The sequence below is a fragment of the Phaethon aethereus genome (assembly GCF_964289735.1).
Source record: "Phaethon aethereus genome assembly, chromosome: 2".
Classification (NCBI taxonomy): domain Eukaryota; kingdom Metazoa; phylum Chordata; class Aves; order Phaethontiformes; family Phaethontidae; genus Phaethon; species Phaethon aethereus.
In genome coordinates, this window is record NC_138582.1 from 128,491,922 (window position 1) to 128,511,143 (window position 19,222).

General features: G+C 42.6%; 2 protein-coding genes across 4 annotated transcripts in view; one reads left to right on the plus strand and one right to left on the minus strand.

The window, feature by feature from the left end:
• TOP2B (DNA topoisomerase II beta) overlaps positions 1-374 on the plus strand; it is a gene marked incomplete at its 5' end in the record, with an annotated part of 70,063 nt that extends 69,689 nt beyond the window's left edge. For all 3 annotated transcript variants that reach the window (XM_082014918.1, XM_082014917.1, XM_082014919.1), the window contains one exon: positions 157-374. In XM_082014918.1, the coding sequence (XP_081871044.1) occupies positions 157-318 (162 nt within the window). In that variant the 3' untranslated portion in view covers positions 319-374. The remainder of the gene's footprint in view (positions 1-156) is intronic.
• A 1,548-nt stretch (positions 375-1,922) lies between these two features.
• Positions 1,923-19,222, minus strand: part of RARB (retinoic acid receptor beta) — a gene marked incomplete at both ends in the record, with an annotated part of 193,446 nt that continues 176,146 nt past the window's right edge. The window contains 4 exon segments of the mRNA XM_082015158.1: positions 1,923-2,119; positions 5,804-5,962; positions 7,279-7,483; positions 14,883-15,059. Coding sequence (XP_081871284.1) covers positions 1,923-2,119; positions 5,804-5,962; positions 7,279-7,483; positions 14,883-15,059 — 738 coding nt within the window.

Genomic DNA, 19,222 nt, shown 5'->3' on the forward strand with positions numbered 1-19,222 from the left:
AAAAGGGACATGTTCTTATTACAGGTTGCCAATGTGATAATGGGGGTCTAGGTGTGTTGAGAAATCAGATGTTAGAGGTGGTTTCCTTTGATTCTGAATATTAAAAAGGGAAAACATACACAGCATGACAATTAATTTGTCTTTTCTTTTCTAAAGAAATCCAAGAAGGCTGCTTTTGACCAGGATTCTGATGTGGAAATCTTTCAGTCAGGCTTTGCCTCTGAAACTGCCCCAAAGCCACGGACAGGCCGGGCTAGAAAAGAAGTTAAGTATTTTGCAGAGTCTGATGAAGATGATGATTTTGATATGTTTAATTAAGTGCCCAAAGAGCACACAAATGTTTTCCAACATCTATCTTGTGTTGTCCTTTTGTCCCTTCTGTCGCAAACTTTTGTACATTTGACTTATTTTATGTGATAATGTAATTGATGGTTTTTATTATTGTGTGTAGGCATTTTAACATTTTGTTCTTACACCTACAGTTTTATGCTCTTTTTTACTCATTGAAGTGTCATGTATTTGACTGGCTTGTAGAGATGTTCTAGACAGCTGTGCTAAAGCACATTTTAATTGTCATGGTTGCAAACAGCAAACCTGCTTTTTGAAATGAAGTTTAAACATTAAAAAATGGAAAACTACTGCGTGTGTGTAAAATTTGGACTAGAGGGACTGCTTCTACACAGGAGTTTTTTTTTTAAAATAAATATATTTTATTCTTTGCCAGGAGACTCCATGGAAAAAAGGTAAACAGTATATGAACATAGAAAGCATTGTTAAACAATCTCAATGTACAAACAGAGCCAGTGAAAGTACATCACAGACTTGCTAGAATATATAAAAAAAAAAAAATCCACTAGTGCTTTAAATGAAACCTAAGAAACTGACACTTTAAATCTGTTAACCATTCTACCACAGTTTTCACTCTGCTTCATGGTGATTTAACAAGGCCAAGAAGGCAGATTCTCTCCTCGTGTTCTGGAAGTCCTAGCTGTACTTCCCTAGCACCTGGAAGGCTGCATAACCCAGATAATTCCTGGCAGTTGATTCTTAAGGAAATAGCCTAGACTTGCCGATTCAAAAGCTGTAATGAGTCTGCTGCTTCTCATCCCATGAAGTTTCCCTAATGGCTTGTGAACAAGTAAACAAAAACATGGTAACACTGAAAAGTGTTTCTGCCTTGGAGGCTATCATTGTTACTGTAGAAATGTAGTAGTTAATTGGGTAGCTAGGTCACCAGCCAGGTAAGAAACCACTTCTTTAAATTTTAAAGTGACATTAACAGTGGACAAATGACATTTGAATAACTGATCTGGCAGTTAATGCTGATACTGATGTCTTTTCTGCTAGTGCAGTGAATTTTTGTATACTTTTTACAAGGAAGGAGATGCAAATTGAGGGCATCAGAGACAAGTTGTCATCTTAAACTAAATCAGATGGTCCTTTGAACTTCCTTTTCTGGATGTGTACAGTAGTCCATGTCATATGGTTGGTGTTTTGATCGTTTTAGGTATAAGAGACAAAAGGAAAGCACCGAACATCCAGTATAGAAAGTACAGCCATACATTTGTATGTACAAAGTCATCAGAAATGCAACCAGAATTTTAAAGTTTGAGATCTGTCTTGTCACCATGCAGTCTTTAACGTTCAGAGGAGAAAACAGAAGCTTAACTATTTTTTTTGCATGAAATGGCTGATTTAGAGTTTCAAAAGTTTGCATTTTCTAGTTTTAAGAGTTTAAACAGCAAGGAGTATATATCGATACATATGAAAATTTCTTGGTCCTTGTTGAGTTTTTATCTATATATATACACATATATAGATATATATTAAGTCCAGAAACTAAGCAGCAGTAAAAATGTTTTTCTTGCTTTTCATCCCTGTACAGAAGGTATTAGGAATGTCTGAAGTAGCTGGAAAATGTCTTATTGCACCATAGGGGATTGACTGACACTGCCGTTATCCACTGAGCTCGGTGAGATACTAGGACTGTGTTCTGCAGTATTTCCATTTGAGGTTGGTGTCAGTGGTTCATGTCCTTCAGAGTTCTCCAACATTTCCTGAATAAGAGGGGGCATGGATCCAGGAATTTCCATTTTCAATGTAATGACACGTTCTGCACCTTTAAAAAGGAAACAAAAAGCCCTTTCCATTAGTAGGATTTGTACAATTTCCTTTTTGTTAGCATCATCAGTAGTAATTTCAGGGTATGTTACTTTAACGGATTTGATGTCGTCTTCTACACTTCTTGCATATAAAGCCATGTAAGTGAAGTACTTCCTTCATTACAAGAAAAAGGAGTTAGATGAGTACTCCTTAACAAATTAGTTTAAAATTATGACATAGCATCTGATAATACAATACAGGTAAATTGGATTAACTGCTTCTTTTCGTAGAAGGAACCAAAATGCATTAAATTACACTGAAAAATTAAATTAAACTGTGGTCACATAGATGCCTCTATAAATTGGAATATACTTTACCGGTTTTAATCTGTATGGGATCTGCAAAGACTACAGAATGACAAAAATTCTGGCTGATTTGTGTTACATAGGTCAGGCGAATCCCGTAAGAGAACTGTAGTGACGTAAGTCAGAACATTTCTTTCCCATACAGAAAACTGTGACACCAGAATTTAACAAACAATTGCTTTGTAAAAGAACAGGTTCAGGCAAAAAGGTACTTTTTTTGTGAAGCTGTCTTCTGTAGTTTTCAGGCATCTTCCCTTGTACTAATTAACCACACAAGCACACAGGAACACTAACACAGTTTACATTAACAGAACCTTAACAAAAGCTAACTGTTCAGTGTTTGGCCTTATCCAGTGTAACGACAGGCATTTTTACAGAGGTGGCTTTGAAGGCTCCTGTGTGTAGGATTAAACAAAATTGCTACGTAAATCCTGACTACTCAGACTGGGAGCCAACAACTAATACTAGTTTGAGGGGCAGGGGGGAACTCAAACCACAAAGCCACACAATAGTGCCTGATACTCCTATGATGTCTTAAGGCTTCTCAAAGATGACAGGCATACAGGGAAGGCTGTATGAACAGGCAGACACCTCACAGTTCACGACATCAGCTCCGTGCTCCCAGGAAGCACTGTGCTTGGTTAGTGTGCAGGGTTACAGCACAAGCTGAAGCCTGCGTTAAAAAAATGGCCAAGACCCTGTCTGACACGGGGCAGTTAACGCTGAGGGAACTGCTTAGGCCTTAGTAAGTTACTACAAACAGAGGAATCCTTAAATGCTGGGCAGACAAAATGTCTCTCTGAAAAAAAAGGCTGTTACTGGGAAAGGCCTGATCTGGAAAGCAGGAGGGTTCAGCTGCTGTGCTGGCTCTGTGCTGCTGCCGACAGCGATAGGCGAGCGATGTTCGGAAAGCCCTGAACAGTCAGCAGTAACACGGGTACAACTGCAGTGAGTGACACAGCTGAAGGACTGAAAGTAAGTTAAGTTAATAAACATTTGGCTGCTGAGTGGCGAGGACCATAGAGAGACAGGAGTATTTTGGAATTCACCTCAAAGGGAGGATATACAGTAAAGATTCTATTCCACTCTGAGGCATGAATGTGCTTTACATATTTTGCTGCTGATGGGAAAAAGATTTTTCTTATCAGGACAACATCAAACAATTTATAGCCATAAACCTCAGCATTCAAGTATCTGGTCTAACTCATTGCACAGGATTCCTGATGATCTTAAAATCTGGGTCTAATGGAATAGGAATCTGTGCTTTTTAAAAGTGAAGGAAGGCAAGAAGAGCCAACAAAATTAAAGAGAAAATAGTCCGGTTATTAAAGAAACATTCCCGCGGAGAGAACCTTTGGGTATGTTCTGCTTGTCCGTGCTGATGCACTGTCTGTGCTGGAGAGGGAGCACGCTGCCACTCACAGTGGTAACCCCAGAGTGGAAGGGAGCACTGATGTTTGTGCCTTAACTGAGGAGCTTCAAAAATCATCTACAAAGGCCATGACCAACTTTGCAAGTGAACACTCATTAATAAGTCTCTTAACTGTTAGGAACAAAGGGGCAAGCACTGTAATTGGAAAGAAGTTAATGCAGAATTGTGCTGAGAGTTTCTCTGAAAACCATCTGTAGCCAGAGCAGCACTGATAAACTGAATTTGGCCACATTAAGTGTCTGCTTTCTGCTGTTACGGAGGTCAGTTGCGGTACCAAGTGTTGGTGTGGTTATTCCAGTGTAGAACCACAGTCATTTTTCAAGGTCTTGCAAACTTCCAATTTAATACTGGGATAAAAGAACTCTGAAGACAGTCTCTTGCTTCAGTCCCACAAACGCTTAATTCTTCTGTTGCAATACGTCTAATGCCACAGAAGAATGTAGTTGTATAAGGAACTCTAGTGCAAGGAGACATTCTCAGTCTTTTCAGTTCATGCTTACGTTGGTAATTGCTTTCAGGGATCACGTACCATCAGAAGTCATTATCTTCTAATGTACATCTTTTCCCATGAAACTCAAGACACGCTCACCCCCTGCAGGACATCACCAGTCCTTTGGTATGATTTAGTTCTACTAAAAAACATTAATGATATAATTAAAGTTAAATACTTCTGTCAGAATGGAAAGAATAATCCTTTCTCGTGCACTGAACATCAAGAGACAGAGCTGTGTTCTTGAGGAGCTGAAGGGCTCAGGCAAAGAAGCAGGGAAGTGGAACTAGATTTCCCACAAGCAAGAACAATGGAACGAAAAGGCTCTCCTGAATATTTTTATAGTACTGCTGTAAGTTTATTTTGTAGACTCAGTTGGATGGAGCTTGCTTTACTCGAGGGTAAACTGCAAGCTTTAGCTAACCTGGTTAAGTGGTTCCTTTTTAGGGCACTTTTGGTCCAGCTCTGGTGTCTCCCTTCTAAGTTACTCTTTTGGTACTAATCAATCCAATTAAATTGCCCACTACTTTTTATAAACATAGCTATAGCGTAATTTTTTAACTTAGAGATATATTGTTTAAAGTGTGACAGTTCAGGTTTTAATGTAAAATAAATGTATTTGAGTGATTTAACTGCTAATTTTTTTCCCTGAAGTCTTCTCAAAAACCACGTCAAATGAAATCAGTAATTTTTTCAAAAGCATAAATCCAATCTGTTGCTACATAGGTACCTGTACAAACAAGCTCATGGGACAAAGCGCTAAGCGGGGAACCTCTCTGATGAAATGAAAGCATTCCACTACACCTGTGCTTTAGAGAACTTCGGTGATGGCTCTTAGGCTGTGTGTATTTATTTCACACGATCAATCGGTCACATACAAGACTACACAAAACATTAGAACAAAATTGATTCATGGGTAAAAGCATGGTTAGTTTGCATTAGAGGTGCTCAATCTCCAAAATCCTAGATCAGTTAAGTTCAAAATCTTCAGTATGTCAGACCACAGTTTGGGGAAATTTAGGATGCACAATGTTTTCTGCTGTCTGTAAACAGACTTTTTTGAAAGCCGGTTAGCAATACAAAGCATATGTTGACCTGCACTCCCCTGTAAACACTAACAAAGGCTTAATTCAGGGTTTTATCTTAAAATGACTAACGAAGAGTTCATGCTAATGATCTGCTAACCCACTTATACCTAAGGCGGCATTTTCACTGTAAGCTGCACGAAGAACGTAGCACCATGTACGCTTAAAGCAGAACCAATTTAAACATAGGAGCTGCATAAAGAAGAAGGGAAGAGAAAGGTCACAAAGATCTTTCCTAGATATATTAAAAAATAACCCAGGTCTCTAAGCCAACTTCCTCTGAAACATAACACTGACACAATTGCCGAATTACGGGGAGACACTGTACCTTTTGCACTGATACTACGAAGATCTGTGATTTTCATTAAGATCTTTGGGAACATATGAGGCTTGTTGGGTCGTCTCTTTCGGATATAAATTTTCAGTGCTTCAAGCAACGGTTCCTGAAGCTTATCCACTTTCATTGGTTCTTCAAGGTCCTGGCGATCTGTAGAAAAGTACCATATGACCTGCATGATTTTAATTTTTTTTTTTTTTTACAAACTCCAAATTGCAGAAGCTCCTCCATGTTCTTGATTAGAACTCCGTGAATTTAATCTTTTTTTTCCCCTCCGCTTATGACCCACTCTAGCGAATATTCTGTGCAAAGAGGACAAACCATGGCTTTATGAAACTTAGATTAATTTTTCCTTGGTGACTGGAAAGGTTTGTCATTTGAGTGACCCAGAATTACCAGTTTGCTCTTGTACCTCCCTCTCCAAGGGGAAAACACCTTGCTGCAAACACGTATTTCAGAATTAATTTTGTATGTGTCATTGATAAACTGCCTAGGTACACAAAGGTACACAAAGAGATTACAGCTAATTTATTTTTTGTATCAATCCTAAATTAAAGTGAGTTACCAGCAGGTATCAGCAGATGGCAGTGCTAGCTTGAGTGACAGCAATCGCCACCCAGAAACCAGGATGCACCAGTCACATTATTAATGACATCTCAGAACCCATCAATGCTTTTGATGGGTTATGGTTAGAGACACTGAAATCGGAATGATTTTGTACTAAAGGGGCACTGTCAACGAAGGCTGACTCTTGTTTTTTAAACATTCTCTAGTACCACCCAGTTTGTATTTCAACAAAATGGCCCAGCTAAACAAGGTGTGTTTCTATTGCTAGTCCAGATTTTGCAAAGGAGGAGAGAGACTAGGTGATTAAAGTAACAGAAATTTACAGAGGATTTTGGAAATTATCTGAGACTTCACTTTTTGTATTTTAAAACCATGATTTTACCTGATTTTACTTGACCATGTCCCGTTCAAGTTGTAATCAGCCCCCTCCAAATCATGTCATCAGTGCCACTATGCTCATTTCAAAGTATAATCTGTTTTTTTCTAAAGAAAGTTATCACCAGTGACTTCTGTGTGAACATAACTATATGCATATGCATACAACTATATTCATGAGTAAAAGTTGCATAATGGGCATCTTGCTCTAACAAAGGTCATTCATACAGGTACCCATATACTGCTTATAAAAAAATGCAGCAGGATATATCCTGTACTCCTTTATCAGGCAAATAATAGGATCGGTTGCTTGACAGAATGATTCAATTCATTTTAAAATGTATCAATAATAAAACCAATAATCAATCATCACCAGTAGAAAACAGGCCTTTTAGTGCTAAGTGGTTTATATAACGTATATAATAATATTACATATTACAGGAAAGCAAAACAAGTAAAACATAAATGAAGATCTTATCATGTCTGTCCTTTTCAATCGCGTCCGAGTTCATGCTGTACGGTACCTCCACAGATTAAGCAGATGGCACTAAGGAGACCTGTTTCTGTATCATCCATTTCCAAAGGCAGGAGCTGGTTGGCAAACGTGAACACGAGATCGGTCAGTGGGCCAAAGCCGGCGTTGTGCATCTGAGTTCGGTTTAGGGTAAGGCCATCTGAAAAGGTCATGGTGTCTTGTTCTGGTGTGTATCTTGTGCAAATTCTAAGGATCTGTGGAAGGACAAAAAAAAAAAAAAAAACAAACCTGGTGAATTCAGTCTGTGAGAGGATGGTTGCATTTTCTTGAGGTGGCAAATCACCCACGGAACTGCAGTACAGAGTCACATCAAAACAATCCAAAAATCAAACTCCAGTTTGTTCAGTTCTATCAGCACAAAAAATCTCTGGTCCAACATAAATACACTCAATTGAGACTATGTTTTTTTTTTTAATAGAAATTTAAGAACAAAAATTTCCCCCCTAGTTAAGACATAATCAAAAATTCATATTCTCACCACTTAGGTCACCAATATTACCATAACATTCACATAAACCGCTCTTTTATTAGTATGCTATATGCACCTAGTTATAAAACGCTACTGCACAGCTGATCTGAGCCAGTGAGATCATAAAAACATCTCACCTCTTCAAACATATACATATTTCATTGATTTTGGGGATCGATTTTGCATGGCAGTGCTTCTCTGGGTTGCATCTTTGGTAAGGACGAAGTGTCTCTGCGGTATCTTTGTGTGAGTGGGTGCAGACGGCCGTGAGTTGGTGAGGGAGGCAGAACGTAACTTGCGCTTTGGGGTGCCCTCCCTTCTGACAGCAAACCCTCCATGCCCCGGGAAGCTGCTGCTGCAGTCCCCATGGAGCACTGCTTGTCTTGCCAGCCCGGGAGCTCGCGCCTCAGCGGACGGTCAAACTTCGAAGCTCCGCGCCGCAGCGCGCTGGGGCCGGCCGGCAGCCTGAGGAGTTGGCCGCGCTTTGCTTTTATGGTTGCCGTTACTTCCGTGTGCTCTAACGCTGAACCTCAGCAGCTCGCTGGCCCCCAGCCTGCCGTGAGGCTCTGGCGCTTCCCCCATCCCGAGCCCTGGGCAGCGGCAGTGAGGACACACACCCTGCTGCAAAGCCTATCTTCCTGCTGCCGACGGCGTCACTCGCCTCGGCGCAAGCCCAGACGGTGTTGGTTTTGGCTGGTGTGCCGACAGCCACCCAGCACTGACCCCCGATGGAAGAGCGTTTGAGAGGAGGATGGGGATTCACACCTCTAACTGGACACGGAGCAATGCAAAACATGAATAAAACGCCGAGGATGCTCTGGATTTTGTTAGTAAATGCCTCTGGGGTAACCGCAGCATCAAGAGTGCTGTCACGGCGGAGGTGGCAGCATGGCCAGAGAGAGGGCGTGCGCGAACGCTGTCGCCTCTCAGAGCAAACCCAGGATGTGTCCCATGATAGACTCTGTACGGCACAGGCTCCTTTGTACAGCTGCTATTAATGAACCCTGCCTGAAGGATCAAATAAAAGAGATGTCCATCATGTTGATGTATTTCTGTTATTTTGTTTTTTATATGTATATATATATACGTCAATGCTTAATGTTTAAAATAATCAGAGGTGGGAGAAGTCGTATCCCTAAACTAAACTAACACCTTGCAGAAGTCTAACTGATTAGCTCAGCTAAGACTACAGCCATATTTTTTCAGGGCTTGACTATATTTATTTCCCTTACAACCATCCTACTTGGTTTTAAAGATTCAACAAAAAAGATTTACAGGAATATAAGTAAGCACACAGAGAATTTTAATTATTCCTACAGCTGCCAAAGCTCTGAGTCAGAGGCCCCAGCACTTGGCAGCTGACCAGTCTGGGCTTGGTTCTCCCACTTTCATCTTTCCCTGGCAACACTGCTCCAAATAAGCAGGGAGGAGAATGAGGAGGACATGGCATGTGAGAGACCTACAGGGAAGCTTTTATTTCTCTTCTTAAGTTCCTTACCAAGGAACTTAACAGGGTGCATTTCTGCAGAAGGCTCTTCAACTGTTTTCTATCTCAGCAATCATCTCACATTGTGGGTATACGCCGAAGCACTCAGACTCTGGGCGGTCGGACAGGCACGTTTCGTATCGTTCCCCTACCCCGCAATTAGAATCAGCTCTTGAAATTACTTGAATCAATGACCAAGAGGGGCACAAATATGGCACTCAAATTCTTCACTGACCACAAATTCCCCACTAATACAAATGATCTTAAAAGGCTGCTGGTAGCTCCAAAGGTTGTGTGTAATAGCCAAAGTGTATTTTAGGATTATTAGCAGAAATTTGCGTTGCAAAGCATGGCACCCTGTCAATAAAAGACAGCATGTTTACCATATTCTGCACTGCCAGTAGCCACTGGCAGTTCTCTCCCCTCAAGTTAGCTGTCGGTTATCCTTTTAAATCATTAAAAGGATTGTATAGAAAGGAGAAGAAACATGCAGAGTTTGTTGTTTTCAAGAAAAGCGAGGTTTGAAAACCTTACATATTTACGGAGAAACCCAAGAGCTACTTGGTTTACTTCTCTAACGGCATGCAAGAGAAACTGGAGCGCAACTCTTCCCATCTGAAGCCTGCACATAAAGCAGCTGCCTTCCAGTAAGGGTGCGTGGCCTGTGATGATCAGGTATCCAACTTCTGGAGGAACAAGGCTCTGTACTACTTAAGTGGTGCCGATTCTCCCTCAGCTCAGCTGGGGAGAAAGGCAGCCCCTTTTGTTCCCGTGCTATTTTAATTACTAAGCTTTAGCAACTACAGTTCCTCTCTCCACACTCTCAGGACTCCCAGCCCAAAAAATTAGCGGAGCAGGACTTGGAGCTAAATTGGGCAACGCTGTGGTGTTTCCCGAAGGCTGCCCGCAGCCCCCCCGGCGGCTGCCCAAGCAGGAGCGCAGATACGGTTCCTCCGTACCCTCCCTCCAAGGGCATGTCTGGATACCGGCTGCCAGCACCGCACTGCCCAGAGGGACCGGGGTGCCCTGGAGCGGTCACCCCAAACAACCTGGAGGCCGAACGCGGGCCTCCTGCCATACAACAGGCTGCTGGCTCCCTCACTGTGAAGCTCTCCACGCTCACCCCCCCGTGCCGTAAGCCCCACTCCATTTGGGGGTACGTGCTGGGGGTGCTCAGCAAAGACCTACCAGATCACTGCACCCCGGGGCTAACGCAGAGGAAGATGTCCAGGCTGGATCCTCATCGGGACAGAATTTGGGGGTAGGTTACTCAGCCTAGAGCCCCTGTGGGCACGCATAGAAAGAGACTTCCAGGGGCCTTGCAAAATTTAGAATTAAAACATAAAGGTCCCGTGGAATTTGGCTACCCCCAGGCTCAGGCAGCACACAGGACAGCTTTTTGCAAAAGGCAGACTTCGGGCTTTCGTACTAAACGCTGCGCCGGCCGTCGACGGGAAGAGCCTGCAGTGGCTCTGACGGGCACTGGCACAGCTGAAGCTCAGCTATGTGTTTTCTGCCATGCACTTAGCTTGACTGCAGCGATCGCGTCTCAGGTTTCTCCTGCATTCCTTCGACATTATCCCACAACACGCTGTTATTAAACTCTGAGACAGATCATTTGAAATTGTTTGGGTTTTTTTTTTTTTTTTTTTTTTTGGTTGGGTTTTGTTTTTTTTTTAAATTTGTGTCCTTCATCAAGATCTGCGAAATGCCATGGATATTGCTGATTTGCTGCAAAACCTTTCTTGGGCAAACTTCCAGTGTCAAAGTGAAGCTGATCTCAAGCTCATATTCACTGAAGAACATATGGGAAATGTCAGCACTTCAAAATAAGAAATCATGGTATCTTTCTCCATTTTAAACTGAACTGCTGTCTAGAAGACATCCTCCTAATGTCCTCAATGTTGTTTAGATTTTGTAAGCAAGCCAAGTATTTTACTTGTCACTCTGCTTTTAAATGCCACTTGCAGCCATAAATAAAGTTCTTGCCCATGATTAAAGGACCCTTTGTTTTAAGGAATATTTATATCTTAAAGCATCTGGGGTCCCTATGAGCCAGTTACAAAGTGCAAAGCAAAAAATCCTATGGGTTACACAAAACCAAAACCATCCAGAAAGCTGCATTTACAAAATTGTTGCTACCATAGAATAGTTACTCGTTTTAAACAGATTAGTTAAGGCAAGATGGGCTTTTTTTTAAGAAATCCTGTGTCAGACACTAGCTGGCTGGGATGGTTTCCCAAGAGGAGAAACCCAAGCAGGTGACTCTGAAACCTCCACGGTGCTGCCGTCCCCCATCAGCACGGGTTGTTCCGCACACACAAACGCCTTCCTAGCATTAATGCGCAGGGTTTTACAACAGAAAGCAAAAATGACATTATTAAGGATTAGCGTTCAAGGACTTCTCAGGTTTTTAGCCGTGGGATTTAAGACAGGCTGGACTCTGGACTCCTTCCATTCATCCTGCCGGCGCTCGGCGAGGCTGGGGATGCTCGACCGCTGCCGGGCCAGCGTACCAGCAGACAGAAGCACTCGCTTTTATGAGGGTTACTGACTGAATATTTATCCCCGAAACTTTTGGCACCAGAGCAGATATAAATTCCACCATCCTCAATCGGCGCCTTCAGCTGCCTTGCGAGGCTTGATGTGATTTCCCTTCCAGAGATTTTGTTTGTTTGTATATAAAACAATTCTTTGGCCCATACTCACCGGAGTCTACTGAGCTCCTGGCACCATTTCCTTTGTCAGCCCGTTTAAGCGGGGTTTATTAAGCATGCATGGCCACAGGAACCAACTGAGCAGAGCCCTTGGTCTATAGACGCTTAAGACGCCCCATAGCCCAGAGACAGCGCTGCTGGGTAGGCAGTGACCTGGGGTCCTGCTGGCGGGGGGAGCCCGGCCACACCGCCTGGCTGGGCAGGGAGCCCCACGGGAGCCCCATGCTGTTCCTCCTGCGCGCTGCGGCTCTGCAGACGCGCCCGGAGGATTGCACGGCCGCGGGATGTCGAGCGCACACCAGCGGGGCTCACGCCCACCTCTGGCCGTGCTCACCCAGCAGACCACCACGGCAGGCGCCGGCAGCTGGTGCTCATGCGGCAGGAGGGGGAACGGTGCTCGCTCCCTGTCTCAATGCACAAGAAAATGAAGTGTTCGGAACACTCACGATTAGGAGAACTAGCTCGCTCGAAGTACGAGCTATTAACACCCTGCTCCAAGTACCGAAGTTTAGCTTAACTAAAGATACAGAGCTGCACGGCAATTCCGATTATGTGCAGGTGAGGTGGGTTTAATGGATATGGGCATTTCACATTACCACGCATTACTGTGCCTGTGGTAATTATTCCTTTTCCTTCTTAAGCAGCACATAAAATAGTCACATAAAGCTCATGTAAATGTCGCACGGTGAGTTAGGACTCTTCGTGGCAACCACATCCTATCTGCTTTTTGGGAAAGCCGCAGCTCCTCCCTGCTATGGGTAGCTATGGCACTCACTACAACCCCCTCGCTTGGATGTGTCACCTTCTCCGACTTCATGAAAAATAAAAAAGAGAACGACCAGGTGATCGAGACTGACAGGTCTCAGTAAAGTTTGTAACTAGAGCTTGAAGGTTGCCACACGACCACAAAGTAAAAGTGGAGAATTGTATTAAGGAATCAACCCTTTCTATCCATTAATTAGTTGAAATAAAGTCACCATTTACCGCCTGCTTCATTATTCCTTTTTCTAATCTGGCAATTAGGCTTTTATTTAGTCACTTTGATAAAGGCTCTTCAGATAAAACTTCTAGCAGAAAGGCTACCCCTAAATACTTGATATTGTCCAGCCAGCCTCAGCGACACAGGCAGTGAGAGAAGCTGTGCTACAGGGACCGTGGTGCTCCCGGGGTAAGCTCCCACTACCCACCCCAACACAGAGTGCCAGGAGCTCACAGGATCCTGAGCAATTACAGAATTAGGGCCTGTTTTTTTCCAGCAGCTTTGGAGCCAGGGCATGGCAGCTCCAAATAGCGGGCGGCAGCTTAAGGGCTTAAGTTTTAGGCATAAAGAGTTTGGACACGCAGGTTCTTGCTATATCCTGACTCCTCCCCACCAGTTTTGGGTAGTTTCTCTATTAACCATTTGTTACTGGTTACAACAGCAAAGCACAAAGCAGTTCCCGTCCCGCACCTCTGGCAGAATACACTTGAGGTAATGCCACATTGATTACTGCATGCCTCTTGGTGTAAGGGGAACGTAATTGTGTCTTATCAGGACAGAGCTGGTGATATGTAATTGGTAACGAATGGCCCTGCCCCATGGAGGGACCACACACAGTAACGATGAGATGGTCAAGTCTAAATGAGTGCCTGGACATTACTTGTCCCCTGACAAAGGGGACAACGAGAGAGGACTCTCAAGCATGGCATGGCAAGCTCAACCTTCCCTTTTTCATAGGCCAAAGAATAATATCGCTCCCCGTCTCCCACCTTCATCAATGTCCTCTAGATGTGATTCTTCAAAACAGCTTTTGACAAAACAAGAGGAAAAGGTCACAGCAGTTAACGTCCTCCTCGATATGATCCTGTTTGAAGCAAGATTACTTACTTCAACTTCAAATTCCCTAGTTTAAACTCCTGTGTCATGCCAAAAAATACATCTACAGGAGGCATCCTTCAATGGGCTTCTTGGCCATGCTTGGCTCAATGAAGACCTAAAGGTATGTGCTCAGGAGAAAACATTTAAAATACGTTTAAAACACATTGAAAATACTGTTTTACTGGAAGTTACTGCTACAACAAATCTCAAGAAGCATGTCTGCCACTAAAAGCCTGAAGACCTCTAAGGTCTTGACAAAGAAATGCTGAGATCCCACAGGGCTCCTCTGAAGGTCAGCATGACAGAAACAACTGGAGACGGAGGGAAGACAGCTTGCCTTGATGTCGTGGCAAGGTCTGGAGAAAAACTCCAAGCCCACTTGCACAGTTCCCTGCTTCAGGTTGTACGCTTGCCTATTTAAAATTAAATGACATTTAGCCAAAATCTGTAGAGAGTCCATTACCAAGTCCACTTCCCCAGGTGCCTGTGGCACTGATGAAAGCCGGGGGTTCTGCATGCCGGAGGCTTGTGCCTGCTGGGCTCCAGGCACACCAGGTTCTCCTCTACAACCTGCAAAAACCTCACTCTGAAGATTTGTGATTTGTTCCTCAAATCACCTCATTAGCACAGGAACAGCACGTTTCTAAAAGGTTATGCAGTGCACTGTCTTTCTAGGTATCCTTTATACAGGGCATTATGTTTTGGAGGGAGAACGAAGGAGGAAGGAAAGAGAATCAGATCTCTCTTTAGTGTTAACAATAAGGACGCTTTTCCAAAGTTGCACATATTTCAAGTTACTGCCACAATACCAAAATGTGCCCTTCTTGCAACTCTTCTGAAATCCACAAACTCTAAGGACTTATTTTGAAAGTATGTTCATCCCGTGTAACACACGTCTGTAGACGTACTAGAGTTCACTTGTGACCTTACCAGACTACCCGGTAAGTTCAATTTTACAACCATAAGGCTGGAACAGTATTTGACCCCCTCTCCCTGTCCATTACAGTAAGAAGAGCAATAGAAAATACATTAGTGGTATAACAATGATGTTAAAAATACATACCAGTATATCCAGGCAGGCTGCCTTAAGTAGAGTTATCTGGTCTGCAATGGTCAAACTTGTAAAGCCTGGCAATCGCTTTGCAAATTCCACTATTTTAATAATGCACTTTGTTGCAAGTTCACTGAATTTGTCCCAAAGTCCGAGGTCCAGTCGAACCCGATGATCTGCGCTGGAGTTCTGGAAAGACATACAGAAGGCACCATAAATCAACAACGTCCCTTTCAGTAAATGGTTTTCAAGGGAAAGAAACGACCACCGAGTATCCTTCCAGAAGTACTTTCTATTAACATTCCAGGCATTTTCTGCAGCTTGCTGTTGGGATGATGCTGGTTTTAAACTTGGATTAATCGTCTGAAAATTCCTTGGATATTTCTCTGTTACTTACGATTGCAGAGGCCATCTGTACAAGGAATACAAATGAACTTAAACATTTCCAAATGCCACTATCATTATTCTTCCTTGCCATTATATAATAAGTGCATTGAGAGAGACAATTTACAGTTGTAACCCAGAAAATATAAATGAACAGTGGAACAAAAATATCAGGTCCTCATCTGGAAAAAGCAGCACAATATTTGGAACATAGTTTCACATACTTAAGGTCTTAGCAAATTAGTTCTACTTAATTTATCTGCTCTGTGGCTCTGCAAGAGTTTTACAGCTTTCTCAAGCTACAGTCTCCCATGAATTAAAGAGCATTTCTTTACACGACGTTAGGAAAAACACCATGTGCGCTGATGAATGCTATATGCTCATTTGATGGTACATCCAACATATTCCCTACTGTTTGAAGTGTTACAAGGACATTCCAGCTGCATCTTTCAGAGACTGTTTCCATATATTCATGTATCTTAATCCAAAAGTCCATCACTTGTTAGGATGCGTAGCACATCTGTGCTAAGTTTCTGATTAAATTCATGTTTTCATACATGCAGAATAACCACTTAACCCTTGAACAAGTTAAATATGTCAGCCAAGAACCGTCCACCTCAAAAGTTCCTGTAATTTGTATGAGGCTAGTCCAACAAACGATGGGGGCATGAGGAGACCCGGTGAGTTGTTTCCAATCCGCCCATGATTCCCATGGGGTGACAAGAAATGGGTAACGGCAGAGCTCTGGAATACTCGAAGCTCCTCTCCTCCTTCCCCAGCACGCAGCATATTCCCATTTTGCCAGCATTTTATCCAGTGCTGTTCAGGATGCAGTCAGTGTGATGGTCCCCCCCCCCAAATATTTCATGGTTTGGTGTGTTGCAGCTGCCTTCAGCGTCTTGGCGATCCCCTCTTCATTGCAAGAGGAATTTTACCTGTAAAAACATGCTGGTTTTCAATTTGCAACCACAGAAAAACAAAGGTGGAGTTTTCCTCTTCCACATCCAATCTGAGCCTGTTGACTAACCAAGACAGAGGCATCTCCAAAAACAGGCCTCACCCACTCCAGATAAGTACCTAAGGCAGGTCAGGAAAAATCCCCCCAGTTGGCAGCTTTTTCCCCAGCTGCAAGGGAAGCCCATGTGATTAGCTGCCTTAGTCTTAGCTGGTTAAAAAGTTAAAATGTCTAATTAACTTTAAAATTAAAGTTAAATGAGAAGAGTCTCAACCTAAAAGTCTAACAGACACGGCAAATAAATAGCCATCGAAAAGCATTCAATTTACACGGATCGCACTTTCTTGGAGGAAACATCTCTAGTGACCCTGCCACCATAGGTGCTGACGGTGAGATGTCCACCTCCTTGGAAACCCTTGAAGTCATCAGCTTACCAGCTTTCTTCAGTTCACGGGAAGGACACAGGGCCTGAAGAGGTCGACGAGGGGATGTGGGGTGAGCTCAGCTTGGCTGTGACGCTCTGTCCCCCCTCCCGGGGCTGCCTTCGCAGGCGCCACGACCACCGTCAGTCACAAAGGGGAAAGTCCTTGACGGGTCCCAAGGGCAACGCCAGCCCGACATTCACCCTCACATGCAGCAGGGTGGAGATTTGAGCCAGTAATACTTAGATTAGGCCCTTATTGCAAAAAATAAATGCTAATCATGCTGAACAGTTAGTGTAGTTGAAGGTGCATAGGTGCTCTTCCTCGCTCCCCCTCTTTTTAAGGGATAAGAAATTAACTTCTTCATTTCTGTTTGAATTTTTATTCTGGGAACTTCCTCTATTTTGTTTTGTTTTTTTAAATGACAGCAGAAAAAGACAGGAGAAAACATCTTTATAATCGTAAACCTAAAGAATTGCCTTCAAAATGGTCCAAAACTAATGGGTTAACAGTCACTGTAATGCCCTTTGAAACATTTCTTTTGGCTACTGGAGTATGCATCCTTCAGATTTATTTTATTTCATCCTCAAGGACCTTGGTGAAATACAGTACATTGGAGGAAAAATAAGATCAAGATGTGCAGTCATTCAGGCTGTAATTAAATTTAATAGGCAGTTTATCCAGTTCATAGAAAGATGGCATAGCGGAGCGCTACACAAAGCAGAGCCTAAAGCAGGAAATCATTTTACAATAGGGTATCCATCTGGAAAAAAAGACGTTGCATGAAACCACCAAGTGTGAACGAAATCTTCATCAGTATCATATGAGGTTACTTTATCATGCTGCAGTACCAGCAACGGGAAGTTTGACATGTCTTCTATTAAGAGTAACGCACAGCCGTCTTAACAAATGTAAATCTAACTCACTATTATGCAAACTGAAGAGAAAGGGCAGTTAATAAAGTACAAAATAAGTGGGTGTTTTATTACGTCGGGTGCCAGATTCTTCAGTGTTGGAGCTAATGTGGTTTACACATTATCTTTGAGATGCTACAAATGGGAAGACTTTCAACATTTTATTTGGTAATGAATGTAGTTGCCAGGGTCATGGAAAATAGCTGGATTTTTAGCAGCATTTCTGAATATGTAAAACCAAAACTGACTCAGTATCAATGTATAGGTTGAACAATAAAACACAGGGTTAATAAAACGCATGTTAGAAACAGAAACACTGATTAAATTTGCCTGGGGATCTCCTCTAACCATGCTGTGAAAAAGATGCAGATGCTATGACTTTTCGTGAATATTTTACTGAAGCTGTTTTTTGGGTGTCTTTTCCAGGAGCAGTCTTGCATGTTTTTCAGGCCTTTGCACCAGTGCACATATGGTGGAACAATACTGTAATACACCCTAGTGGCATCTTTATCAGTGGAAAAGCCCAACCTTGCTATGAAATCCAATTAAACAGCCATTTTTGCCACATAAATGGATCCCATTTTTTCCATCATTTTTGTTTTTTCATTGCAGGCTGCTCTATCTCCACATTAACGATGCGGGATGAGGTACTCGCAGAAACATACACAGTAGCAGAATCCCTACCGTCTTTAAAATCCACTTTACAAAGGAAACAAGGCTCACAGGGGCACTCTGCCCTAATCAGGAACACTTGCTATGCCTCTCTAGTAAAAGCAGCAATCCACTCCAGCTCCAGCGAGTTCACCGAGGACCACAGCACATGTCTCTGCTCAGTCCCAGCATCAGGATGGAGAGAGAGAGAGATATATCTATGTATATATGTACTCCTCTGCAATGGCACAGAACAATAGCCGCCTAACTTCTAAGCCCAGCACTTAGAAAGGACAAAATGCTGCCGAGATGCAAAACCTCTCTGCTTCCAGCCAGCCAAAGGCAACCCGGGAGAACCCGCAGCAAAGGTCCGCAGAGTCAAAATTATTTTCTGTTTTATCCTCCCTTTATTACGAGGCTGAATGTAACGCAGCTGTAGTCTTACAAATAATACCAGTCTCAAGGGACAAGCAGTATAGTTACACTCAATTATACTATAAAGTATGACATCTCCAGAGAAATTACTACGGCGCTCTCTCTTACCTGGGTGACAGTAATAAAACAGATCTATTTATGATGGACTTTTGAAATCCATTACGTTTAAACAGCTTGCTGCTTCTCATCATTGGCAGAACTATACTTGCCACTGCCCACCAAATGCAACTGTTAAGTCAAATGACCCAGGGAATTTAATACAAGTGCTATTCTCCCATTATTTTAAGTAGACTTGTATTAACTATGCAAAGTATGGTAATTATTACAGATATGGACACTTTTTCTTTTCAAAGAGCAGATGGATATAAAAGAACATAATTGAAAATGCTTCTCCAAAACCATTTTTGAACAGGTAAAAATACAAAATGGGGGGAAAAAAAAAATCAGAATGTAACCTTTCCCTCTGGGAAATGCAGGCTGCAGTGCTCAAGAGTGAGAGAAGCCAGATACGCAAGCTAAAAGTCTGAACATGTTTTTTTATGACTGTACCTCTGCAAGGTCTTTTTTACTCCACACTCTTATACTCAAAAT